General features: G+C 41.9%; 1 protein-coding gene across 3 annotated transcripts in view; it reads right to left on the bottom strand.

The window, feature by feature from the left end:
- The window catches only part of LOC122554156 (serine/threonine-protein kinase N2-like), a 117,494-nt gene that overhangs the window by 9,004 nt on the left and 82,266 nt on the right, over positions 1–26,224 (bottom strand). For all 3 annotated transcript variants that reach the window (XM_087990429.1, XM_043698732.2, XM_087990430.1), the window contains 8 exons: positions 16,992–17,121; positions 16,352–16,500; positions 16,052–16,265; positions 6,916–7,101; positions 2,740–2,849; positions 1,378–1,521; positions 1,224–1,299; positions 874–1,042 (listed from right to left, as the gene is read on the bottom strand). In XM_087990429.1, coding sequence (XP_087846555.1) covers positions 874–1,042; positions 1,224–1,299; positions 1,378–1,521; positions 2,740–2,849; positions 6,916–7,101; positions 16,052–16,265; positions 16,352–16,500; positions 16,992–17,121 — 1,178 coding nt within the window. The remainder of the gene's footprint in view (positions 1–873; positions 1,043–1,223; positions 1,300–1,377; positions 1,522–2,739; positions 2,850–6,915; positions 7,102–16,051; positions 16,266–16,351; positions 16,501–16,991; positions 17,122–26,224) is intronic.

The raw sequence follows: 26,224 nt of genomic DNA, 5'->3' as shown, positions 1-26,224 counted from the left end.
TCAACAGCACCTTCCAAACTTCAACCTCTATTACTCAGAAGGACAAAGGCAGCAAATACACTAACACCACCATCAGTAAATTTCCCCTTCAAGCTGCACATCATCTCAACTTGGCACTTTGTGCCATTTGTTGTGTGTTGTTGGGTTAAAAACCTGGAAATGTCCAGCATTTATCAACATCACAGACTGCAGCATCTCATGAAGCACCTCAGCACCAGTTTCTCGAGGCCAATTTAAGATGGGAAATAAATGCTGATATAGCCAGTGAAGCCCACATCTCATGGAAGAAAAAAAAAAGGTTCAGCTACAACTGAACACTTGCATAAAATTCCTCCCACTCATCAAAACAAAATATACTTTGAAGACAATATAATCAATTATAGCTCTAACAAATATGAGTGACTGAAAAACTCAGAGATGCATAAGATCCATAATGTCATCTTTCAGATCAAGCTGATAGGATAAAATTGTCTGAAGTGCAACATCATTCAGATATAGTTTTTTGGCAGCATCTCTAAGTCAAACCAAGTCTGTCTATCAAAATAACATGGATGACCTACAACCAAAAACATTATGCAAAGAATCTGTAATTAACTGTATATTTGCATTATGTTCAAAAAGTGCTGCTTTGGACTTCTCCTTGCTGACATGAGTTGCTTAAAACCATGATGGTGGACTTAAAAAGATGAAACTGAGTTTATCCCATTTCTCAAGTTAATTATGTTTCAAATGCCTATAATATAAATTTTGGAACTTTTTGATCAGAGTTCTCTTAAACAAACAAAAGATAAAAAAAAAATCAGTCCTACAACATAGACACATTCATTGCTTTCCACAGACATTTTAAAAAAATAATTCAGACAAAATACACACTTCGTTGAATCTTTTCTTGCTGAATGAGAAACTGCTGGCACCGCAGCAGGGATAGAGGCTGGGGGGCTGAAGGTGCCAGAATTATTCACGGTAGGAACAGCTCTTCTCACCAATCGCCCCCATGTGGCGATATTAATATTCATCTGAGGGGCTCGAAGGAACGTTTTGCCTGTAATGAGAAAAGGCAGGTTGAAAAAGACAGCTGTTCATCAACTTGTTGCAAAGATCTTATATGATCTACTTTTACTCACGCAAACAACATTCTATGCTAGGTGACACCGACTCTTCAACAATTAACTGACTGACTTATTTTTAAACCAAACAGTCCATACTTGGATTTGAATTTTTACCTTGCTGCTTTGGGAAAATCTTCTTCTGTCGTTGAAGTTTTGGTCGCCTCTCAATAACCGGATTGTAAAAAGTTACCTGGAAAATACAGTTGAATATGTCGCACATGATATAAATACAGGAGCAAACGAAGTCAGAATTTTGGATAATCCATACCTCTGCAAAGAGTGTACCCTGTGGCTCTAGATACAAGCACATTCCATGCCGTTGATTATCTAGGAAGTCTTCTAACCGAAGAAATTTCACAGCACAGAGGGAACGCCAATCACGCCAATACACAGACATCTCCAGTTCACGCGACTAAACAAAATTCAAAACTAAATTTGATTAATTTAAAAACTAGAAGCATTATTCAACAAGACTTAAAGATCTCAAGCTTCATTAACTTGGAATTGCTTATTAAGATCGTAGACCATTACACCACTTCATATTTTCAATTACACAATTTGGTCTTGCTCCCAAACTTTGAAGAGACAATAGTGACAAGCGCAAAGCTTGGTTCAGTGACAGGTTTGCCTGCCACTATACCAGGGCAAAGAGCAATTCAAGTTTGTATCAAAAGATTATTCATGTGGTAATTTGAAATGATTTGAAGCACTTTCCAAAATTGACGAGGGAAAATTCCATGAGATGGTTGTTACAGATTACTGCAGCATCCCATCCAGAACAAATGACTACATAACAACTGGTCTCCAAAACCTGTTGGTCAAGACTGTGCAGTCACCAAAATAAATTATAAACTGATTCTGAAGTGCCAACTACAATTAAATGTCAGGGCGTTATAATGTAAATGTTTTTGCATTGTGACACCATTTGGAGGCTTCAGAAACTCGAATTCCCTCAGTGTGAGTGGTAATGCATACCTGAGAGAAGAGAGTTTTTTTAGTGCTTTAAAAAAAAGCTTAGATTGGGTTTTTCAGAACAGGACATCAAAAATACAAAATTTTAAGGGACTTCCAAACAGTTAACTCTGTAGGAGTGCCATGACAGCCATTGCTGTTTTGGAGCTCACCACCTCAAAAAACTTTGACTTGTAATCCCACTAGGCATTGACCTCCACGCTTTGGGAAGCCCAGTATTACATCATGTCAAAGTTCCTGCTATTTTATTTGAGAGAGTGTTCACTTGGGAAGTACCATCGTTCCAGAATTGATTCTATTTAAAAATTGGAGGCCAATTTTGAGGATGAAAGATATTGCAGAGAAATTTTACATGAACTATTTTGACAGGCTCGAAGGCAAGTTTGCTGAAAAACATCTGCTGGCAATTGGGGAATCCTAGAATAGAGTTCAACCATATTTTTACATGGCCCAATTAATAGCTAGCTACTAATAAAATTTCATGACTAATTTAGTTTTGCAGCCAGACTTCGGTCTAAATGCCATATGACAATTTGTTCAGTTATAGTTTTGACAAGCATTAAAACCGCAGTGATTAAATTCCAGCTTCGAGCTCTCCCTCATTAATAAGGCAACGTCCTACTTCCAAGAAAGAAGGTGCACAGTTTCTCTTGCTTACCCGATCTAGCTCTAATGTAAATTTCTGATCCCACGACTGATTGGAAACCGGTTTCCAACTAGTTTGTCCAACAACTGTATTGTCCAGCTTCAGTACAGCACCAATCTCATCTGTACAGAAATAAATTCTCAGTTAGATAGTGCCAGAGGACTGGGACTTCCTAGAGCTCTCTCTCAACACAACCTTCAACAAATAAGTAAATTTAGGATTCTGTGTGCTGTAAGCAGAGCAGGGCAAAACAAAATGACTAAGCACTCTCATATTGCTGATCAGGACCAGTAACCTTCCACATTTAAATACTTTCTGAACTGAATGAGGAGTTTAGGGAGTGCATTCCACTCTTCATCTTTACATGCCCCACCCAGCACTTTTCCCTTCATAGCTCTAAAATAAGTACAAGCTGGCCAATCATACTTCTTTTCTACTTACAAACTAAAAGATTTCAAACCTAGTTTGGCATAAGCTAACCACTACTTCACATTTAGTTGACCTTTTGTTCTACTTATTTCAAATCATGCTGAGGGCCTTGACCTAGGCTTGAACACACACGCTCAAATTAATTTTAGGAACAAATTTAAACCAAGACTGTAATATGTACAGTTTTAAGTTAATTGCATTTATAAAATCCAGCTCAGCAACCAAACCTACATGCAGAACCTCAACCTGAGCTACAAATCTTCTCAAAATTCACTATAGATTGAATCTTAAGAGCTTCAGAATAGACAAGCCACTAAAGGATTGTGGGTTTGCCTGCACTAATTACGCTACTGAAACATGGGACAAAAATGATTTGTAAGCATTTGTTCCTGCCAGCTTTTAGTCAGGGTGAAAAAGAATGAATAAAACTGTAATTTACGTTAAGGTTAAGCAACCAAGATGTGGTCCACATAGGCACCATCGACATAGGTAGGAAGAAAGGTGGGGGAATCTAAGGCAGAAATTCAGGGAGCTAGGGTGGAAGCTTATAGCTAGAACAGAATCATCATCTCTGGTTTGTTGCCACTGCTACGTGCCAGTGAAGCACCACTGGAGAATGGTAACCTGAATTGTAGTTCCATGATACAGGAGGTTAAGGGTACTGAGGTCAGGGATAGGTGTACAAGGTCGCGAGAGGACACCAGCAATCTGGATGTTGGTTTGAAATGTGTGTACTTCAAATGCCAGGAGCATCTGGAATAAGATGGGTGAACTTGCAGCGAGGGTTGGTACCTAGGATTTCGATGTTGCAGCCATTTCAGAAACATGGCTAGAGGAAGGACTGGAATGGTTTTGCAGATTCTGGGATTATAGATGTTTCAGTAAGAACAGAGAAGATGGTGGTGGTGGTGGTGAACGGGGCAGGAAAGAGTGGTTGGCACTGTTAATCAAGGGTAGTATTACAGCAGCGGAGATAACATTTAAGTACTCATCCATTGACGCAGTTTGGGCAGAGGTTAGAACAGGAATGGAGGGGTCACCCTGCTGGGCGTTTTCTATAGCGTTCTGAATTTTTCCAGGGATGTAGAGGAAAGGATAGCAAAGATGATTCTCGATAGGAGTGAGAGTCACAGGGTAGTTGTTATGGGGGACTTTAACTTTCCCAATATTGACTGGGAATATTATAGTTCAAGTAGTTTAGATGGGCCAGTTTTTGTTCAATGTGTGCAGGAGGGTTTTCTGACACAGTATGTAGACAGACCAACAAGGGGCAACACCATATTGGATTTGGTACTGGGTAATGAACCCAGCCAGGTGTTAGATTTGGAGGTAGGTGAGGACTTTGATAATGACCACAATTCAGTTATGTTCACAACAGCAAGGGCAGGGATAGGTATATACCACAGGGAAAGAGGTAATAACTGGGGAAAAGGCAATTATGATGCGATCAGGCAATATTCATCAGTTGCATAGGATGGGGAAGGAAACTGCAGGGGATGGACACACTTGGAATGTGGAGCTTATTCAAGGAACAGCTATTGCAGGTCACTGATAAGTATATACCTATCAATCAGTCAGGGAGGTAGTTGTTAAGACAGAGAGCCATGGTTTACTAAAGAAGTTGAAGCTCTTATCTAGGAGGAAGAAGGCAGCTTATGAGAGGATGAGGCATGAAGGCTCAGTTTGGGGGCTTGAGAGTTAAGTTAGCCAGAAAAGATCTAAAGACAGGGCTAACAAGAGCCAGGAGGGGACATGAAAAGTTGTTGGCGGATAGGATCAATGAAAACCTTAAGGCCTTCTATAGGTATATCCGGAATAAAAGAATAAAGAATGACTAGAATAAGCTTACAGCCAATCAAAGATAGTGGTGGAAAGTTGTGTGTGGAATCAGACGACATAGGGGAAGCGCTTAATGAATACTTTTCATCAATATTCACATTAGAAAAGGGCAATGTTAATGAAAATACAGAAATACAGGCTACTAGATGAAATGGGATTGTGGTTGACAATGAGGAGATTTTAGCAATTTTTGTAAGATCTGAAAATAGATAAGACCCCTGGGCTGGATGGGATTTATCCTCTGATTCTCTGGGAAGCCAGGGAGGAGATTGCAGAGCCTTTGGCTTTGATCTTTATGTCATCATTGTCGACAGGAGAAGTGGCCAAAGACTGAAGGATAGCAAATGTTATTCCTTTGTTTAAGAAAGGGAATCGAGACAACCCTGGTAATTACTGGTCAGTACGCCTTGCTTCAGGCATGGGTAAAAAGTGTTGGAAAAGTTATAAGTGATAGGATTGATAATCATCTCGAATGGAATAATTTGATTAGGGATAGTCAACACAGTTTTGTGAAGGGTAGGTCATACCTAACTAACCTTATTGAGTTCTTCGAGGTGGTGACAAAACAGATGGATGAAGGTAAAACGGTTGATGCGATGTTTATGGACTTCAGTAAGGTATTGATAAGGTTCCACACAGTAGGCTATTGCACAAAATACGGAGTTTCGAGATTGAAAGTGATTTAGCAAATTGGATCAGAAATTTGCTTACTGAAAGAAGACAGAGGGTGGTGGTTGATGGGATATGTTCATCCTGGAACTGTTACCAGTGGTGTGCTGCAAGGATCTGTTCTGGGGCCACTGCTGTTGACCATTTTTATCAATGATCTAGATGTGGACGCAGAAGGATGGGTTAGTAAATTTGCAGATGACACTAAGATAGGCAGAATTGTGAATAGTACCTAAGGATGTTGTGTTACAGAGGGACATAGATAAGATGCAGAGCTGGGCTGAGAAGTGGAAAATGGAGTTTAATGCGGAAAAAAGTGAGATAGTTCACTTCTGAAGTAGTAACAGGAATGCAGAGTACTGGGCTAATGGTAAAATTCTTGGCAGTGTAGACAATCAGATCGGTGTGTCCTGGTGCATAAACTCCTGAAAGTTGCCACCCAGACTGATAGGGTTGTTAAGACGACATATGGTGTGTGGTGTTTATTGCTAGGGAGATTGAGTTTCAGAGCCACGAGGTCATGCTTCAGCTGTACAAGACACTGATAAGGCCTAGAGTACTGCATACAGTTCTGGCCACCGCAGCATAGGAAGGATGTGGCAGCTTTGGAAAGGGTTCAGAAGAGATTTACTAGGATGTTACCTGGTCCAGAAGGAAGATCTTACAAGGAAAGGCCGAGGGAACTGAGGCGGTTTCGTTGGACAGAAGGAGATAGAGAGGTGAGTCAACTGAGACACAAGATAATCAGAGGGTTAGATAGGGTGGACAGCGAGAGCCTTCTTCCTCAGTTGGTGAAGGCTAACACGAGGGGACATAGCTTGAAGTTGATGGGTGATAGATTTAGGACAGGTACCAGAGTAGATTTTTTACTCAGTAGTGGAGTGTGGAACGGCCTGCCTGCAATAGTAGTATACTCGACTATGTTAAGGGCACTTAGTGAGCATTGGGCATACATATGGATAATAATGAAAAGGTGTAGGTTAGATGAGCATCAGATTGATTTCACAGGGTGCAACATCAAGAGCTGAAGGGCCTGTACCTTGCTGTAATGTTCTATGTTCTATTAACAGAGGAAGGGTGCACAAATACATAAGCCAACCTATGCTGTATTTTGATTCAACAACTCCCAGTTCCTCCATCAAGAATGAAGTAACGTCTTGTAACATGAAGTTCAGAAAGATGGTCAAGTTCTCTGATGCTCAGACGATGCACAAACCCATAAAACATATGTTTATTTAAAGTTTACTTAACTGGACAAATCTTCTGTTTTGACAGGATACCGGCTATTTCCACTTCTGCCTTTGCTAGTTCTGCTTATGAAGGAGGACCTGGTTTCATTTGGGCTCCAGCCAGGCAAAGGAACAAATGTATTTTTTGATCGACCAGGAACTGTCTCCAGCAAGTCTTGACATCCCATAAGCCTAACCTCTAGGCTACCTGGTTGACAGAAGAAGTAGTTATTTATCAAGAAATACATTAAATAACCTTAAGCTCCTTTACTTTACAGCTAGTTTAAATTCATGACTTGAAACACTTTGATCACTCAATGCCATTAATATCAAAACCTTTACGGATGTGTTAAGTACGGATCCTGAGGAACAAGTCGGTTAAAACTGTGATGCAACTGAAGGCAGGGTCAGTTTTGAGGAGATTTTGAAACATGTTGACAAAAACTCAAAATGATAGGGATGACATGCACAAAAAAGTTTGCATCATAGAAGCAAGATTGAGGAAGGTTACAATGTGAACAGAACAAAATTACAGCTGGAGAAGTTCAAGGATCAAATAACAGACTTTACATACTTGGGATTTTCTGACACCTTTGAGAAGGTATTTTGACTGTCGTGTAAATGGACCATCAATATACAACATTCATCATCCGACTGTAATAGTCATGAAGTGATTTTAAAAAAAGGACACTGCTAACCGAGGATGGCTGGGATCACCTGCCAGCCTGGAATATGCAAAACTGGCTGCATTGGAATACTCACTTTAAATCAGGTGGTGCTGAAACAGAGACATTAAGAGATGCTCATCTCTTGTTTTATATAGGAAGATTAAAAGATTGCCTACAACGGAAGAACTGCACAGACACTGGAAACAGGGTGGGACAGCGTCTCATTGGTTAGCACTGCTGTTTCTGTGCCAGGGATCCAGGTTTGATTCCAGCCTTGTGCGATTGTGTGGAGTTTGTACGTTCTCCCTCCCTCAATCTCAGAGATCAACACTGGTAAAAGACACATTGTTTGCCAGGAGATCAAAATTATCTGCTAGATTTGCCATGCCTGAGGATATAGGCCAATTCCACATCAAAACCATTGAGGCTCTTCAATTACAACATTGGCATCTACCAGAAATGGAAAACTGGCAGCATATGTCCAGTAGATAAAAAGCAGGTCCAGTCTAGCCCAGCCACTTCCTCACCTAGCAGTTTACTCTTGATTAGTAAAATAATGGAAAGGCTAATCAACATTATCAAGCAGCACTTGCTTCACAATAATCTATTCACTGACACTCAGGTTCAGTTAGGCCAAGGCCACTCAACTCCTGACCTTAATACAGCTCCAGACCTAAACAGACTGAAGAGCTAAAATTTCAGAGGTGAGGAGAATGTGACTGCATTTGACATTAAGGACGCAAGTGACTCACGGGCTGGGACAGCATTCATTGCTGATTCCTAGTTGCCATGGAAAAAGGTGGCTGTGAGCGACCGCGTTAAACTGCTGCATTCCATTTGCTGTAGGTAAACCTAAAACAACAGATGGGAATATTCCAGGATTTGAAACTAAAGGAATCATGACATATTTCCAAGTCAGGATGGCAAGTGCCTTGGAGGAAAGCTTGGAAGTGCGCCCACATATCTGCTGCTCTTGTCCTTCTCGACGGCGGTGGTGATGGGTTTGCAAGGTGCTGGGTGGAGTCACACTCATTTGATTTATTGTTGTCACATGTACCCAAGTACAGTGAAAAAGTTTTGTTTTGTAAACAGTACAGGCAGATCATAAAATACAAGGACATATAGATCAGAGGATGTTTAGACAGAGCAAGGCATGCAAGGTTATGGCTGCACAGGAGGAGCACAAAGCAATATCAACATTAGATTTGAAATTAGAGTCCATTCAGGAGTCTAATAACAGCAGGGAAAAAGCTGTTCTTGAACCCACTGCTGCAGGTGTTCAAGCTTCTGTATTTTCTGCCTAACAGAAGAGGTTGGAAGGGAATATTACCAGGGTGTGAGAGGGATCTTTGATGATGTTGGCAGCAAATGTAGATGGAGTCCATGGATGGGAGGTTGCCTTTCGTGATTGCCTGAGCTGTGTACACAACTTTCCGTAGTCTCTTATGATCCTGGGCAGAGCAGTTGCCATACCAGGGCGTTATGCATCCAGATAGAATACTTTCTATGGTACTTCTGTAGAAGTTGGCGAGGGTCCTTACGGACATGTTGAATTTCCTAAGCCTCCTGAGGATGAAGAGGCATTGTTGTGCCTTCTTGACTATCACACCTATGAGAGGGGTCCAGGGCAGATTGCTGGTTATCGTCATTCCTAGGAACTTGATGCTCTCGACCCTCTCCACCCCAGCTCCACTGGATAAATAGGGGCATGTTCTCCTCCTTTCTAGATGAACTCAATGATCAGTTCGTTTGTTTGCTGAGAGAGATTATTATCACTGCACCACAACACCAAACCCTTCATCTCCTTCCTGCATGCTGACTCATTACTGTTTGATATCCGGCCTACGACTGTGGTGTCAATAGCAAATTTGTAGATGGCGTTTGTACAAAATTTGGCTACACAGTCGAGAGTGTACATAGAATATAGCAGCAGGCTGAAAACATTCTTGGGGGGGGGGGGGGGGGGGGGGGCGCTCTGGTGTTGAGGATTATCATGGAGGAGGTGCAGTTATCTAACTTCACGGTTTGTGGTCTGTGGGTTGGGAAGCTGAGGATTCAGTTGGGGGGGGGGGGATTCTCATAGTTTCAACATTAGTTTGGCACCAATCACAAAAAGGAAGATAGTAACTTCATGACTATCTTAGATATTAGAGTCAAATGATGAATGTTGTTAATTGATGGTCCATTTACGCTACTTTAACTTTCCCTACATTGACTGGAAATGCTACAACTCTAGACAAAAACTGATCCATCTGAGGTGCTAATTTGTGAAGGAGGGTTTCCTGACACAGTATGTCAAAGGGCTGACAAGAGGGGAGGCCGCACTCTGTGCTTTGTAGTCAACCAGGCCAGGTGTTTGAGTTAGTGGTAGGTGAGCACTTTGGACAGTGAGACAATAATTCGGTTATGTTTAGTTTAGTGATGGAAAGGGATGGGTACATGCCACAGGGCAAGAGTTATAGATGGGGGAAGGGCAATTATAATGTGATTAGGCAATACTGAAGATGCATAGAATGGGGTAGCAAAATGCAGGGGATGGAGACATTTGAAATGTGGAGCTGGTTTAAGGTACAGATATTGAGTGTCCTTGATAGGTATTTCCCTGTCAGGCAGGGAAGAAGTAATAAGGCAAGGGAACCATGGTTTACGACAGAAATTGCACCTCTTGTTAAGCGGAAGGAGGAGACTTGTGACGTTGAGACGAGATGGTTCAGGTGAAGCAATGGAGAGTTACAGATTAGCTAGGAAGGATTTAAAGACAGAGTTAAGAGCAGCAAGGAGAGGACATGAGCAGTCTTTAGCAGGTAGAATAAAAGGAGAACCCTAAAGCTTTTTATAGGTATGTGAGGAATAAAAGGACAACTGTGGTAAGAATAGGGTCAGTCAAAGACAAAAATGGGAAGCTGTGTGTGGACCCTGTGGAGACTGGAGGGGTGCTAAACAAATATTTCTCATCTGTTTTCATTCAGGAAAAGGAGGATATTATAGAGAAGAATGAGATATCGGATATTAGACTAGAAAGGATCCAGGTTAATAAGAAAGAGGTGTTATCAATTCTAGAAGGAGTGAAAGTAGACAAGTCCCCTGGGCCCGATGGGATTTATCAGAGGATTCTCTGGGAAGCTAGGGAGGTGGTGTTGGAGCCTTTGGCCTTGATCTTTGACTGGTCAATGTCGACAGGTTTAGTACAGAGGACTGAAGAAGGATTGCAAATGTTGCGCCCTTGTTCAAGGGCAGTAGAGATCACCCAGGTAATTATTGACCAGTGAGCCTTACGTCTGTTGTAGGAAAAGTCTTGGAAAAGATTATAAGAGATAGGATTTATCATCAATTTGATTGCAGATAGTCAACATGGTTTCGTCAGGGTGGGTCATGTCTCTCAAACCTCTGAGGTTTTTGAGAAAGTGACTAAGCAGGTGGACGATGGTAGGGCAGTTGACATGGTGTACATGGATTTCAGTAAAGCCATTGAAAGGTTCCAGATGGATAGGCTGTTGGAGAAAATGTAGAGGCATAGGATTGAGGGTGATTTAGCAGTTTGAATTAGAAATTGGTTTTCTGTAAGGCAGCAGCGAGTGATGGTTGATGGAAAATATTTAGTCTGGAGTCCTATTACTAGTGGTGTGCCACCAGGATCTGTTTTGGGACCACTGCTCTGTCATTTTTATAAGTGATTTGAACACAGGCATCGGTGGATGGGTTAGTGAGTTTGCAGATGACACGGAAGTTGGTGGAGCAGTGGGCAGTGTGGAAGAATGTTGCATGTTGCAGGGGGACTTGGATAAAGTCCCTGCAGAATTGGGCTAACAGATGGCAAATGGAGTTCAATGCAGATAAATGTGAAGGGATTCACTTTGGGAAGGATAACAAGGAGGCAGAGTACTGGGTCAATGGAAAGATTCTTTGTAGTGTGGATATGCAGAGGGGATCTTGGTGTCCATGCACATAAATCCCTGAAAGTTGCCACCAAGGTTGATAGTGCTATTAAGGCAGCATACGGTGTGTTAGGTTGTTTTGGTAGAGGAATTGAGTTCCAGCACCGTAATGTCATGCTGCAATGTAGAAGCATTGGAAAAGGTACAGAGGGGATTTACCAGGATGTTGCCTGGTCTGGAAGGATGGTCTTATGAGAAAAGGCTAAGAGAATTGGGTCTGTTCTCACTGGAGAGAAGGCAGCTAAGAGGGATTTGATGGAGACATACAAGATGATCGAGCTATGGTTGACAGTGAAAGTCTTTTTCCTAGGATGATGAGGGGGCATAGCTACAAATTGAGGGGTAATACGACTTACGACAGATGTCAGAGGCAGATTCTTTACTCAGTGGTTAGGGGGTGGAATGCCCTCCCTGCCAACTCAACCACATTAGGGACATTTAAATAACCCTTGGATAAGCATATGGATGATGGGATAGTGTAGGGGGATGGACTTAGATTAATTCACAGGTCGGCACAACAGAGGGCCAAGGGCCTGTTCCGCGCTGTATTCTATGTTCAACTATCTTCAGCTACTTCATTAACAACCTTCCCTCCATCATAGGAGAAGCACAAATGTTCAGCACTATTCAACACTACAAGATACTGATGAAGTCTGTATCCATATGCAACAAGACCTGGACAATATCCAGGCTTGAGCTAACATGCACACCACAAAAGTACTAGTCAATGATCTTTAAAAAGAAAGAAGCCAACCATCGATATTCGACGACACTACCATTCTTAAATACTCCATTATCAAAGTCCCGGGGGTTACTATTTATGAGAAACTGAACCAGACCAGTTACATAAATATAAGATTACTTACAGTGTGGGAACAGGCCCTTCGTCCCAACAGGTCCACACCGACCTGCCGAAGCGCAACCCACCCAGACCCATTCCCCTAACACAACGGGCAAGTTAGCACGGACAATTCACCTAACCTGCACATTTTTGGACTGTGGGAGGAAACCGGAGCACCCAGAGTAAACCCACGCAGACACGGGGAGAATATGCAAACTCCACATGGTCAGTCGCCTGAGGCGGGAATTGAATCCAGGTCTTTGTCGCTGTGCTAACCATTGTGCCACCCATTTTTTTGCTCCACCAGGGACTTGTCCGACACCGATGGGGCCAATCCGAGGACCTCACTAAACAATCCAATCTGTCCAATATTGTGACTGCAAGAACATTTCAGAAGCGAGAAAACCTGCAGCATGTAAAAGTCACCTATCCGCTCCCCAAAGCCAATCCATCATCTACTACACAGTCGAGACTGAGGAAATACTTTCCACTTGCTTAGCCAAGTGCAACTCTAACACAAGCTTACACAATCCAGGACAAAGCAGCCATCTTTATTGGCACCAAATGCACAAATACCTACTCCCTCCACCACAGAAGCACTGTAACAGCAGCGTGCACAATCTACATGCTCTGCTGAAATTCACTGAAGTTTTCAGACTGCACTTTCCAAACCCACGACCATTCCATCTGGAAGGACACAGGTAATAGGTACACAGGAACACCACCGGCAGGTTTCCTACCAATTCACCATCCTGACGTGCAATATCATTTTGTTGTTCACATGGTCAAAATCCTGGAAGCCCCTCTTCAATGGCATTGAGAGTTTACCAACAGCAAATGGACTAGAGGCTCGTGAAGGCTGCACACCATCACCTTCAATAACAACAAGGCATGGGATAGCCTAGCCTGTGACACTCTCTATCGAGGAACAAAAGCCCCTGGTTTCACACACAACTCAAGAATCCTAACAACTTTAAACTACAACTATCCCATGCAAACCTTAAAAGCAACAAAAGTCTCGGCCTACATTTGGCAATGGCAATGTAGTGCATGTGGAAAGAATGAATAAATATATCCTAAAAGTATGAACAACTGAAGTTTGTCAAGGAGGAAAAGGATCTTGACATTACTGTATCCAAATCCTGTGAACTCCATGGCCAGTACGCATTAACTAAAGCAACATAAAATATTAGCTTGCATTTTCAAGAGTGATTTGTTAACACATTAGGTTTGATTGCTTGTGTGGTGGCTGGTGATTTACAGGCACTTGAAAAGATTCAGAGGAATGCTACAACAGTAATTGGCTTACCAAACCTTAGTTACTGAAGTAGCTTTTAAAAAATGAGTATTTGTTTTTCAGAATCATTAACTGCACGAGAATCTGATGAGGCACTAAAGTAATCAAAGTTACACACCAAATACACAGATTATTTGAATCTGTTAGCCAAAAAGTGCACTGGTGCAACGGTAATAGAACTACATATATCTTTCTGTCAATAGACAGACTACTAATGGGATATATGGATTCGTTGCATATCTACAATGGAGAATGGGATCAGCAGTTAGTCGCAAATCAAATGATGATGTCTACTTAAGGGTCGCAACTTTTCGAGTCATAGAATCATACGGCATGGAAATAGACCTGTCGGTTCCATGCTGACCAGATATCCTAAACTGATCTCGTCAGTTTTGCCAATATTTAGTACATTTGGATGTACAGCATGGAAACAGACCCTTTGGTCCAACCCGTCCATGCCGACCAGATATCCCAACCCAATCTAGTCACACCTGCCAGCACCTGGCCCATATCCCTCCAAACCCTTCCTATTCATATACCCATCCAAATGTCTCTTAAATGTTGCAATTGTACCAGCCTCCACCAGATCCTCTGGCAGCTCATTCCATACACATACCACCCTTTGTATGAAAAAGTTGCCCCTTAGGTCTCTTTTATATCTTTCCCCTCTCACCCTAAACCTATGCCCTCTAGTTCAGGACTCCCCCCACCCCAGGGAAAAGACTTTGCCTATTTACCCTATCCATGCCCCTCATACTTTTAAAAATCTCTATAAAGTCACCCCTCAGTCTTCGACGCTCCAGGGAAAACAGTCCCAGCCTGTTCAGCCTCTTCCTGTAGCTCAAATCGTCCAACCCTGGCAACATCCTTGTAAATCTTTTCGGAACCCTTTCAAGTTTCACAACATCTTTCCAATAGGAAGGAGACCAGAATTGCACGCAATATTCCAACAGTGGCCTAACCAATGTCCTGTACAGTCGCAACATGACCTCCCAACTCCTGTACTCAATACTCTGACCAATGAAGGAAAGCATACCAAATGCCTTCTTCACTATCCTATCTATCTGCGACTCCACTTTCAAGGAGCTATGAACCTGCACTCCAAGGTCTCTTTGTTCAACAACACTCCCTAGGACCTTACCATTAAGTGTATACGTCCTGCTAAGATTTGCTTTCCCAAAATGCAGCACCTCTCATTTATCTGAATTAAACTCTATATACCCATCCAGATACCTCTTAAATGCTATAATTGTACCTGCCTCCACCACCTCCTCTGGCAGCGTGCCCTATACAAGTACCACCTTCTGCACAAGAAAGTTGCCCCTCAGGCCCCTTTTGAAACTTTCCCCTTTCACCTTAAACCTATATCCTCGAGTACTGGAATCCCCTACCCTGGGAGAAAGAGCTTGGCTATTCACCCTATTCCATGCCCCTCATGATTTTAAACCTCTATGAAGTCACCCTTATAGTGACGTCAAGGAAAGCATTTGAGGGATGGATCATCAAACAATGAGAAATGTGGCTGATGACTGACAACACTACAGACAAGTTACTGGAAGATGGCGGCAAGCAGACTTGGCTCCAAGGTAACACTGATTAATATTGGAATCAAAACGGATTGCACATCCTCTAGGTTTAATCAAAATAGCTGGCTGAGATTCTATTTGGAATGAAACAAATAGCTTTGATTTTCCTGCGAACTTCAGCCCTGGCTCAAAGTGACAAATCAGATAGAGTCAGAAATATGGCCAGACAAATAAGGCATAGCAGCAAAGAGATTGCATTGAAAGTTATTTTGTACATTTGGTGGTGAATCCATATTTACTGTTAGCATCACTAATGTGCAAAGTGAGGAAAAGGTGAAGAAATTGGAGATTGAGCACAGAGGCAAGTGTGAAAATGAGAAATGCAGGAAGAAACTTGACAGCATTGGAATAGATAAAATGGCATCAGGACATGGCATTGTCATAGAGGGTAATCACAGAAGGAATGGTGATGGATGGCAGAATTGTGATATCAAAGTTAACAGAGGGTCAGGGAATCAATGCACCAGAATTTACAGTCACAGAAAATTGGTGATTTTGATCTGGAGTGAACATTTGGACAAAATGGAAATGTCAACTATTTAAAGATCAAATTGTAGCAATAGGTGTAAACATTATAATATAAACATTTAAGAACTTTAGTGGATATGGGATGAAATGTTGGAAAAGTGCACTTTTCTGATGTTAGAAAATGACAGTATATCATAGAACCATTTAAGATGGAACTACAGAACTATGCTTCTGAAAGTGCAACACGACAGTTATGTGATCATCTCAAAATGGAGTATCAGTGATTATAAATCAGCACTACTCTCCTGCATAACAACCACACTCAAAAGTAATCTTGACAGTGAAGATTTTGGAAATACACACCTGTTAATGCAGCAGGTTTGGATAGAGTGCTGTACTGATTCTGTGGATAAATCACACTGTGACGTGGACTGAGCGCCGGTGATGAAACCATTGACAATTCATCTTTGATAATACTGCTCTTTGGGTGGTTTTTTGGAAGCTCACTTAGTCTTTGCTCTAAGGAGTATTTTAAAAGATCCAATTTCTGACTTGATTCATTAAATCTTGCTTGTGCCTTGTTGAGAAAGAAAAATTACTTCAACTAAAAGTACTGAAGATTTACAGTAACAAATATGTAAAATACATTCCTTTTAAAATTACCTCTGAAAGTGCTTTCTTGTCAGGAACCTTTCCAGACCCAAGTAGTCGCATAACATTTTTTGCTCCTTCTGCCACTGCATACTCTATTCTGAAGTGATGCCTGAGCTCTTCAACTCTAAGCTCTAGGGGGCTTATCACAGGTTTTGTTGCTGAAATAAATAGAAATTTTAAACACAGGTACAGATGATTACTGCACAACTGGAAGAAAACAACATTGAATCAGCTGTTAAGTCAGTGCTGATGAAGCATGATTGATGAAGAGAGAGAGAATAATGCCCTTTTTGTCAACAGTTATCAATAGCCACCAGGCATGTTTCAATACATTTGAAATGCTGTTCACATGGTATCATACACAGAAGGAAGCCATTAAACAAGGCCATCAAAATCAAACAAAATTAGCAGAAATCCTGCTGATAATCTTTATATTAATGTATCTCCCAAAAACAATGTTAATATAGAAGGAAAGATTTAACAAATCTATATTACAGGGCAAAGAGCTATAATATCAGAGGTTTAGATACATCACTGTGCAAGAATGTTGAATAATAGTTCATACATCAACATTATATGTTCATAACTTCAAAAGGCTATTGTAACAATAGCACATCCAGCTCTTTCATATTTTAAATCTAGGTCTTACCTATTCCATCTGAATTTTCAAAGACTGCTTCACTAGTCTGTGTCGATTTAAGAATTTGCATCCTAATCACTTCTATTTTTGTCTTGCTGTCCTGAAGCATTTGTTGAGCTGCAGCTAATAACTTTCGATCCTGTAAAATGATGAGTGCTTAATCAAATATTTGCAACTTTAAAGACAACATTTAACAGAACACTTGCAAAGTAAAACAGACTTGAACTTCAAACACCATCACTACAGACATCAGTTGACTTATTTAGTCTGGTTTTGATATCTATACCAGTCAACTCAAGATTTCTTTCCATACATACAAAAATGACCAAATACAATCCAAATGCAAAAAGCAGAGTGCAACTAAAGTCCAGAAACTGAAAGACACAATTTGAGTGGCCCTGCCAATATATTTACACAATTTTCTCTTTCTTTGCTTACATTATTATTCTTCAAAATAATTAGCTGCAATTGGACGTGCAGAAATTGATACATTTGATTTATTGTTACATGTACCTATTACAGTGAAAAGCTTTGGTTGCGAGCAACACAGGCAGATTATAGTAAGCAAGAATATACAGATCATAGGGTGAAGAAAATTTGGACAGAATAAGGCATACAGGTTACACCATTCAGGAAGTACACAAGGGAAGATCAACATTATTTGAAGTTAGAGTGCCCATTCATCAATCTAATAACAGCAAGGAAGAAGCTGTTCTTTAATCTGCTGGTGTGTGCACTCAACCTTCTCTATAGTCTGCCTGACGGAAAGGTTAAAGGAGAGCATTACCAGGGTAGGATGGATCTTTGCTGAGGTTAGCAGCCTTGCCACAGCAATGATACACGTAACTGAAGTAGGAGGCAGACTTCCGTGATAGTCTGGGCTGTGCACACAACCTTCTGTTGTTTCTTACAGTCTTGGGCAGAGCAGTTGCTGTACCAGGTCGTTATGCATTTTATAGTGCAGTTGTAAAAGTTGGTGAGAGAGTCCTTATGGACGTGCCAAGTTTCCTGAGCCACCAGAGGAAGAACAGGGGTTGCTGTGCCTCCTTGACTGTCCCATCTACATGGGAAGTCAGGAACAGGTTATCACCACTCCTAGGAACTTGACACTCTCAACCTCTGCTCCTTTGTAGATGGGGGCATGTTCTCCTTTCTTTTTAAAAGTCAATTTTCAGTTCTTTAGTATTGCTGACATTGAGTATGAAGTTATCATTACACTACCTCACCAGGCCCTTTATCTCCTTTCTGCATTCTGGCTCAATGTTGTTTGTATCCGTCCCACCACAGTGGTGTTGCCAGAAAATTTGTTGATGGCATTTGCTTGGAATTTGGCACAGTTGTAGGTGTACAGGGAATACCATAATGAGCTGAGAGCACATTCTTTGGAGGGGGAGGGTCTAGTGTTGAGTGTTATTGTGGAGGAAGTGCAGTTACCTATCTTCATTGATTGTGATCGGTGGGTCAGGAAGATGAGGATTCAGTTGCAGAGGGTGGAGCCGAGACCTAGGTCGCAGTGTTTTGAGATCAGTCTGGAGGGATAATAATGTTGAAGGTGGAGCTGTACTTGAGCAGGAGTCTTATATCGGTGTCTTTGTTGTCCAGATGTTCCAGGGATCAATGCAGGGCTAGTGAAATGGCATCCGCTGTGGCCCTATTATGTCAGTAGGCAAATTACAAAAGTGCTACAGTAATAGAAATGGTCACTTCTGTTTTCAAACTTTGTACTTTATTACAGCTTTCCAACATTCTGAAATTTGCTAAGTTCTCCTTATTCTTCTTTGCCCATCCCCCAATCCTCCACAGAAAAATATATTGCAAATTCTAGAAGCTGGAACAGGTACATATTAAAGTCTGCATTTGAATAAAAGCAGGAAAAGAGCTACCAAGAACACAAATTAACATTTTTCTCTTTTCAGAAGCACAGGCCTGTTGTGCATTTCCGGTTTTCATTTGCCCAATACAACCAAAAAATTGCAAAAATTAAGCTATTCTGTACAACACCAAAAACGACAGCAACCTTGGCTGTTACATTTTTTATTCTACTTAATTATTTTAGTTTAAAACATAAGGCAACTCATATGTATACATTGATGAGTGAACAATTTATTTGTCCTACAAGTAAACTGATCTGTGGTATTCAATAAGTCAAGTTAGTCAAGATCAGATAAAAAAGGAAAGAAAAATTCTGAATTTTAAATATGTGCAACATTAACACTATGTGTGAGGTAGTGAGCTGCAGAATTTTCTTCAATGAGTATCCAGAACACAAACTCTCCATTCTACCTAGTTATTCCCTGATGGGCAGGAACTACAAGACGCAATGTGTTCTATTACTGCATTTACTAATATTAAACTCTTCACTGCAGCCAAGGTTTGGTTTCTATAGAAAACAAACACTTGTCTAGTTTGGTGAATATGTAGTCTAGTCAGGCAGAACTCTAACACTTTAGCCCCAAGAAAGTCACGCTTATTTTCAATGGAAAAAAAAAGGTGATGTATAATGCTTCGACATTTTGATTGAACAGTGCAGCTTAGTCTACAGATCGCCCAGCCTTTATGCCAAATAAAATATGCAGTAGAGTGTAGCCCAATAGACCAGTTTCCCCAGATGGTTTTCTGAATAAATGTATATTTGGTGTGTCAATGAGTCACATGCATCTGAAGCCAACAGGTTCAATCCAGGGACTATGCTGACCACAGTCAAGACTATAAAGAGAAAACAGAATTGTAATATGGCTAGTCTGACATCAGTAGTAGGGTAAATGCATTATGAAAAGATTTAAGAGTGGAGCACATAGAAAACAGTGATAAAAGCAGATACGGTTAACATAGATTTACAAAAAAAAAAGGAAAACATGCTTGACAAATCAAATAGAATTCTTTGAGGATATAACCAGTAGAAATAATTGTTAGAGGGTGCCTGTGAATATGGTTTACTTCGACTTTTGGAAGGCTTTCAATAAAAGATGTTAAGACATTAGTTTGTAAAATTAGGCTAAGATTGCTGACACCAATGTATGCACACTATGCAATGATCTAAAGCAGATTTCAGTCGATGTGACTGGGTACTTTTGGGGGTGGGGGGGCGGTTGCAGAGAGTACAGAGGAGAGAGATTGGAATTGAGAGAAAGAGAACTGGAGGGAGGGAGAGGCAAAAAGGAGGGGTGGGAAGAGCCTTCAGAGTCCTGAGTGTCCTTGCCGTTGCTGCCCCACCCTCCGTGAATTCTTGGCCCCTCTTCCCTTCTTGCTCTGCGGGACTCCACCTGCATCTCTCCCTCTCTCTTTAGCAACCTCTGAATGCCCATCCAAAATTGCCTGCTCTTGTCTGCACATGCATCTAACATCACATGTAAAGTCAACATGACGACACCACTGTGTGAGACCATGCACTTCCCAATGAATACACATGCAATTGCCCACTGTTCCCTGTGCCAGCAGACTGAGGTAGTGCATTGACATGGATAGAGAATTAGTGGAACTGGAGACAGGAAACAGGAAGAATAAACAAGTATTTTTCTAAGTGACAGGCAGCAACTAGTGTGGTTCTGCACGGATTAGTGCTTGGACCCCAGCTATTCAGAATATATATTCATGATTTAGATGACAGAACTAAATGTAACAATTCCAAGCCTGCAGATGGCAAAGCCATATGAAAAGGTGAACTGTGAGGAGGCTGCAGACATGGTTCAGTTTGCTCTGGACAGGTTGAGGGATGGCTGACATTGTATAAAGCAGATAAACGTTATCCAATTTGGTAGCAAAAACAGGAAGGCAGAAGACAGATTATCTGAATGACGACAGATTGGGTAAGACGGAGGCGTAAAATTACCTGGGTATTCTTGTACACCAGTCACAAAGTAAACATGTAGGCACAGCAGGTGGTGAAGGCAGCAAATGATATGTTGGCCTTCAAGTACAGGAGCAGGGATATCTTGGTGCAACTGTAAAAGGGCTTTGGTGAGTACACGTGCAGTGCTGACCTCTACCTGAGGAAGAATGTTCTGGCTAGGGGAGGGAGTGTAAAGTTTACTGACTAATTCCCTGGATCACAGAACTGACATATGGAGAGAGACTGGATTGAATAGGACTATATTCATGAGATTTTAAGAGGAGAGAGATCTCGTAAAATGCTAGAACATTCCAAATGGACAAGTCAGTTAAATGCAGGAAAGATTTTTCTAATGACTGTAAAGTCAGAACCAGAGGTCAGTCTCAGGACATGGGGGAGGCCATTCAGGACACAGATGAAAAGAAATTTCTTCACCTCAGTGAGCTCCTAGAATTTCTGCCACAGAAAGTGGTCGAGGCCAAAACATGAATATTTTCCAAGAACAGTTTGATATAGCCCTTGAGTTGGACCATCAGCCATGATCTTATTGAATGGCAGAGGAGGTTCGAAGGGTTGACTAGCCTACTCCTGCTCCTATTTTCTATGTTACTATGTTAGGAGGAGGAGGTGGTGAAAATCAAGTGCTTCTGTAACCTAATTTCCATTTAGGAACCCATATCAGGAATGTTTATGGTTGTCTCTCATGCTAGGATAATATTCAGGTCATCATTATCACAAAGTTGCACTGTCGTCAGTCAGCAAACTCACACTTAAGCGATTTACTTGGATGAGGTCCTGGACCCTGCCAACTCCTGCAGCGACATATATCCCAGTTAAAGGTCAACAACTTCTGAGTGAATACACTGACTCGCAGTTTCAAAACAGAGAATATAATAAATAACACCCAATAGTATATAGTCAGTAAAACTGATGTCAAACAACTTAAAACCCCCAAATCTGGTGTTTTTATTTTGGTAAACCACAGTTCCTTTGATATTATACCACAAATTACGTAGTTCTGATGTATATTTTAACATATTAAATCATGTTTTGCTAGCAAATTGCACATAAAAAGAGAATATGTGCAAACCACTTGGGGGAGCTCCACAGAATGCCCAGCGACGAGGGGTAAATTATGTCTCGCGAATTAGGCGATAATCAAGTAGTTGTAGAAAGAATTGATTAAGTAGATTAGGAAGTTTCAGCAGGATTACGAAAGGGAAAATGGTGTTCAACTTACTTGGAGCATTTCGAAGCGGTAACAGAGAGCGTTGAGGGTTAAGCCTTTTGACTAAGTACAGCATGGAAACAGACCCTTTGGTCCAACTCGTCCTTGCCGACCAGATATCCTAAATTAATCTAGTCCCATATGATACCACTTGGTTCATATCCCTCTATACCCTTCCTATTCATTCAAATACCCATCCAGGTATCTTTTAAATGTTGTAATTGTATCAGCCTTCGCCACATTCTCTGGCAGCTCATTCCATACACACACACACACCACCCTGTGTGAGAAAAAGTTGTCCTTTGGCTCCCTTTTAAATCTTTCCCCTCATTTTAAACCTATGCCCTCTGGTTCTGGACTCCCCTACCCCCAGGAACAGAACTTGGCTATCCAACCTTTCCATGCCCCTCAATTTTCTAAACCTCTACAAAGGTCAACCCTCAGCCCCTGACTCTCCAGGGAAAACAGCCCCTGCATTTTCAGCCTCTCCCTATAGCTCAAACCCTCCAACCTTGGTAACATCCTTGTAAATCTTTTCTGTACACTTTCAAGTCTCACAGCATCCTTCCTAAAGCAGTGAGACCAGAATTGAATGCAGTATTCCAAAAGTGGCCTAACTGATGTCCTGTACAAGTCGCAACATGACCTTCCAACTCCTTTACTCAATGCACTAGCCAAAAAACACAAGCATACTGAACACTTTCTTCACTACCCTGTCTACTTGCAACGCCACTTTCAAAGAACCATGAACCAACACTCCAAGGTCTGTTCAGCAAACTAACCAGAACCTTACTATTAAGTGCAAAAGTCCTGCCCTGATTTGCCTTTCCAAAATGCAGCACCTCATACTTATTTAAATTAAACTCCACCTGTCATTTCATTGCCCACATGATCAAGGTCCCATCGTACCGTGAAGTAGGGATCTTCACTGTCGACTTCACAGAATTGCAGAATCCCTACAATTGTGGAAACAAGCCATTTGGCTAAACTAGTACACACCGACCCTCTGAAGAGTAAACCACCCAGACCCATTCCCCTACCCTATTACTCTACATTTACCCATGACTAATGCACCAAACCTACATATCCCTGAACACTACAGGCAATTTAGCATTGCCAATTCACCTAACCTGCACATCTTTGCATTGTGGGAGGAAACGCACACAGACACAGGGAGAATGTGCAAACTCCACATAGACAATCGCCAGAGGCTGGAATCAAACCCGGGCCCCTAGCGCTGTGAGACAGCAGTGCTAATCACTGAGCCACCATGCCGCCCCTTGGTAGATGCAATCTCATCTCAAAGGACAAGGGTGGCAGATCATGGGAACACCATCACCTGCAAGTTCCCCTCCAAGCCACTCACCATCTGACTTGGAAAAACATACACTATTCCTTCAGTTTCATTCAGTCAAAATCCTGGAATTTCATCCCTAATGGCAATGTGGGATAACCTACAACTTATAGATTGTAACAATTCAAGAAGGCTGCTCACCATCACTTTCTGAAGGGCAATTAGGGAAGGGCAATAAATGCTGGTCATGAGCGACACCCATGTAACGGGTGAATAAAAAAAATTACATATTTCCTGAAGGCATTGGATGCAGAGCCTCACAATAGACTTGGGGAAAGTTAATAGTGATGGTACAAAAGGGACAGTGACAACATGAACACAAAACAGGTTGAGTATTGGCAAACAAAAACAAAAGTCAATGCATCAAGGTTTGCAGTGGGCTAATATTGGGATCTCTTGATCTGGATCTTGGTGTGCAAATGACAATTTCCAAGTTTGGACTTGACACTAAATCCAGGAGAATTGTAAACAGTGAGGAGTGCAATGTAGAATTCGAAAGTACACTGAGAAGTTGGTATATTCGGAGAATAGGTGACACATGAAGATCAAGTGAGATAATGGTCAAAAGAACAGATACAATACAAGGTAGAGGGTGCAGGTGCAGAGGGACGTGGGGGCATTTACATACACCAGTCATTGAAGATAGCAGGATGGGTGGAATAGTACTAAAACTACAACATTCTCAGTTGTATTAATAGGGGTAAGGAAGTGATGTTGAACTTGTACCTCAGCTGGAGTATTGGGTATGTAGTAATTTTAACAAGGTCATAGAGTTCGGGATCAGTGGTGCTGGAAGAGCACAGCAATTCAGGCAGCATCCGAGGACAGGCAAAATCGACGTTTCGGGCAAAAGCCCTTCATCAGGAATTTCCTGATGAAGGGCTTTTGCCCGAAACGTCGATTTTGCCTGTCCTCGGATGCTGCCTGAATTGCTGTGCTCTTCCAGCACCACTGATCCAGAATCTGGTTTCCAGCATCTGCAGTCATTGTTTTTACCAAGGTCATAGAGTTGTAGACACATACAGCATGGAAACAGACCCTTTGGTCCAACTCGTCCATGCCGACCAGATATCCCAACCCAATCTAGTCCCAACTGCCAGCACCTGACCCATATCCCTCCAAATCATTCCTATTCATATACCCATCCAGATGCCTTTTAAATGTTGCAATCCTACGAGCCTCCACCACTTCCTCTGGCAGCTCATTCCATACGCGTACCACCCTGTGTGAAAAAGTTGCCTCTTAGGTCTCTTTTATATCTTTCCCCTCTCACCCTAAACCTACGCCCTCTAGTTCTGGACTCCCCCACCCCAGAGAAAAAAGTGTATTTATCCTATCCATGCCCCCTCACGATTTTATAAACCTCTATAAAAGGTCACCCCTCAGCCTATGACACGCCAGGGAAAACAGCCCTAGCTTATTCAACCTCTCCCTGTAGATCAGATCCTCCAACCTTGGCAACATCCTTGTAAATCTTTTCTGAACCCTTTCAAGTTTCACAACATCTTTCCAATAGGAAGGAGACCAGAATTGCACGCAATATTCCAACAGTGGCCTAACCAACGTCCTGTACAGCCACAACATGACGTCCCAACTCCTGTACTCAATACTCTGACCAATATCCAGCTGGACCTCAGAATGAGCTTCCAGAGTGGACCAGATTAACAGCCCCCAATCAGCGATTCCTGGCTGATAGATAAAGAGAGGTGTCAGAGATTCTGACACTGGTTGCTAACTCCCACAAGGCTGTGCCAGAGTCAAGGACTTTCCACGTATAAATAATGGATAAAAACCGAAAGAACAGATGCTAGAAATTGGAAACTGCTGGGATAAAAAAAAAAACACTTCTGAGGAAGGGTCACTGGGCCTGAAACATTAACTGATTTCTCTCCACAGATGCTGCCAGACCTGGTGAGCTTTTCCAGCAATGTCTGTTTTTGTTGTAAACAAAGACTTGGCGACAGGATACTCGCCTCAGTGTTATTTCAGTGGCGGCAAGAGTGGGATTAATGGTGTAACCATGCAAAAGCACCTACTAACTGAAACCCAACTAGACTTCAACCACGCACTACGACTGGTTTTATCGTTGGAAAATGCAGCAACTGGAGCATGAGTTGCAAGGTATCCTGATGGAAGGGGACTTGCCAGTCCAACTGAGCTTGCGGAATACCATTCAGGACATATCCTGAACAGAGCAACTCCAGGTTTGCCCACAGCAAAACCAAAGGCCCACAAAACAAAGCCAAGCCTCAACCAAATTGTTAAAATTTTCTTCAGGATCCGGGCCAGCAAGCCAATTTGCTGCTGGTATGCAGACTCGAGACAGCAAGAGAGTCCTATTAGGCCTAAAGTGAGTAAGATAACTCATAGGCCAATATCAAGAAGAGTGCATACTCTGAAAATTCTACCTACAGCAAAATTGCTGAACAACATCCAAATCAGAACCAAAAATAAATGTCTGTCTAAATGGTCATCAGACCCAAGACTACGCTAAGCAAGAGAGTCAATTGAAGCAAGATCAGGACCAATGACATAAAGTTTGCTTCCACATCCAAAGTTTTACCTGCACATCCACTAATATCATTTATTGTATCCGTTGCTCCAGATGCGGTCTCCTCTACATTGGGGAGACTGGGCACCTCCTAGCAGAGCGCTTTAGGGAACATCTCCGAGACACCCGCACCAATCAACCACACCGCCCCGTGGCCCAACATTTCAACTCCCCCTCCCACTCTGCCGAGGACATGGAGGTCCTGGGCCTCCTTCACCGCCGCTCCCTCACCACCAGACGCCTGGAGGAAGAACGCCTCATCTTCCGCCTCGGAACACTT

The sequence above is a fragment of the Chiloscyllium plagiosum genome, unplaced genomic scaffold, assembly GCF_037043375.1.
Source record: "Chiloscyllium plagiosum isolate Xiang-an unplaced genomic scaffold, Cpla_swu_hap1 HiC_scaffold_9, whole genome shotgun sequence".
In the NCBI taxonomy this organism is placed as follows: Eukaryota; Metazoa; Chordata; class Chondrichthyes; order Orectolobiformes; family Hemiscylliidae; genus Chiloscyllium; species Chiloscyllium plagiosum.
The sequence above is the reverse complement of the archived record's forward strand: the minus strand, read 5'-3'. Positions and strand labels throughout refer to the sequence as shown.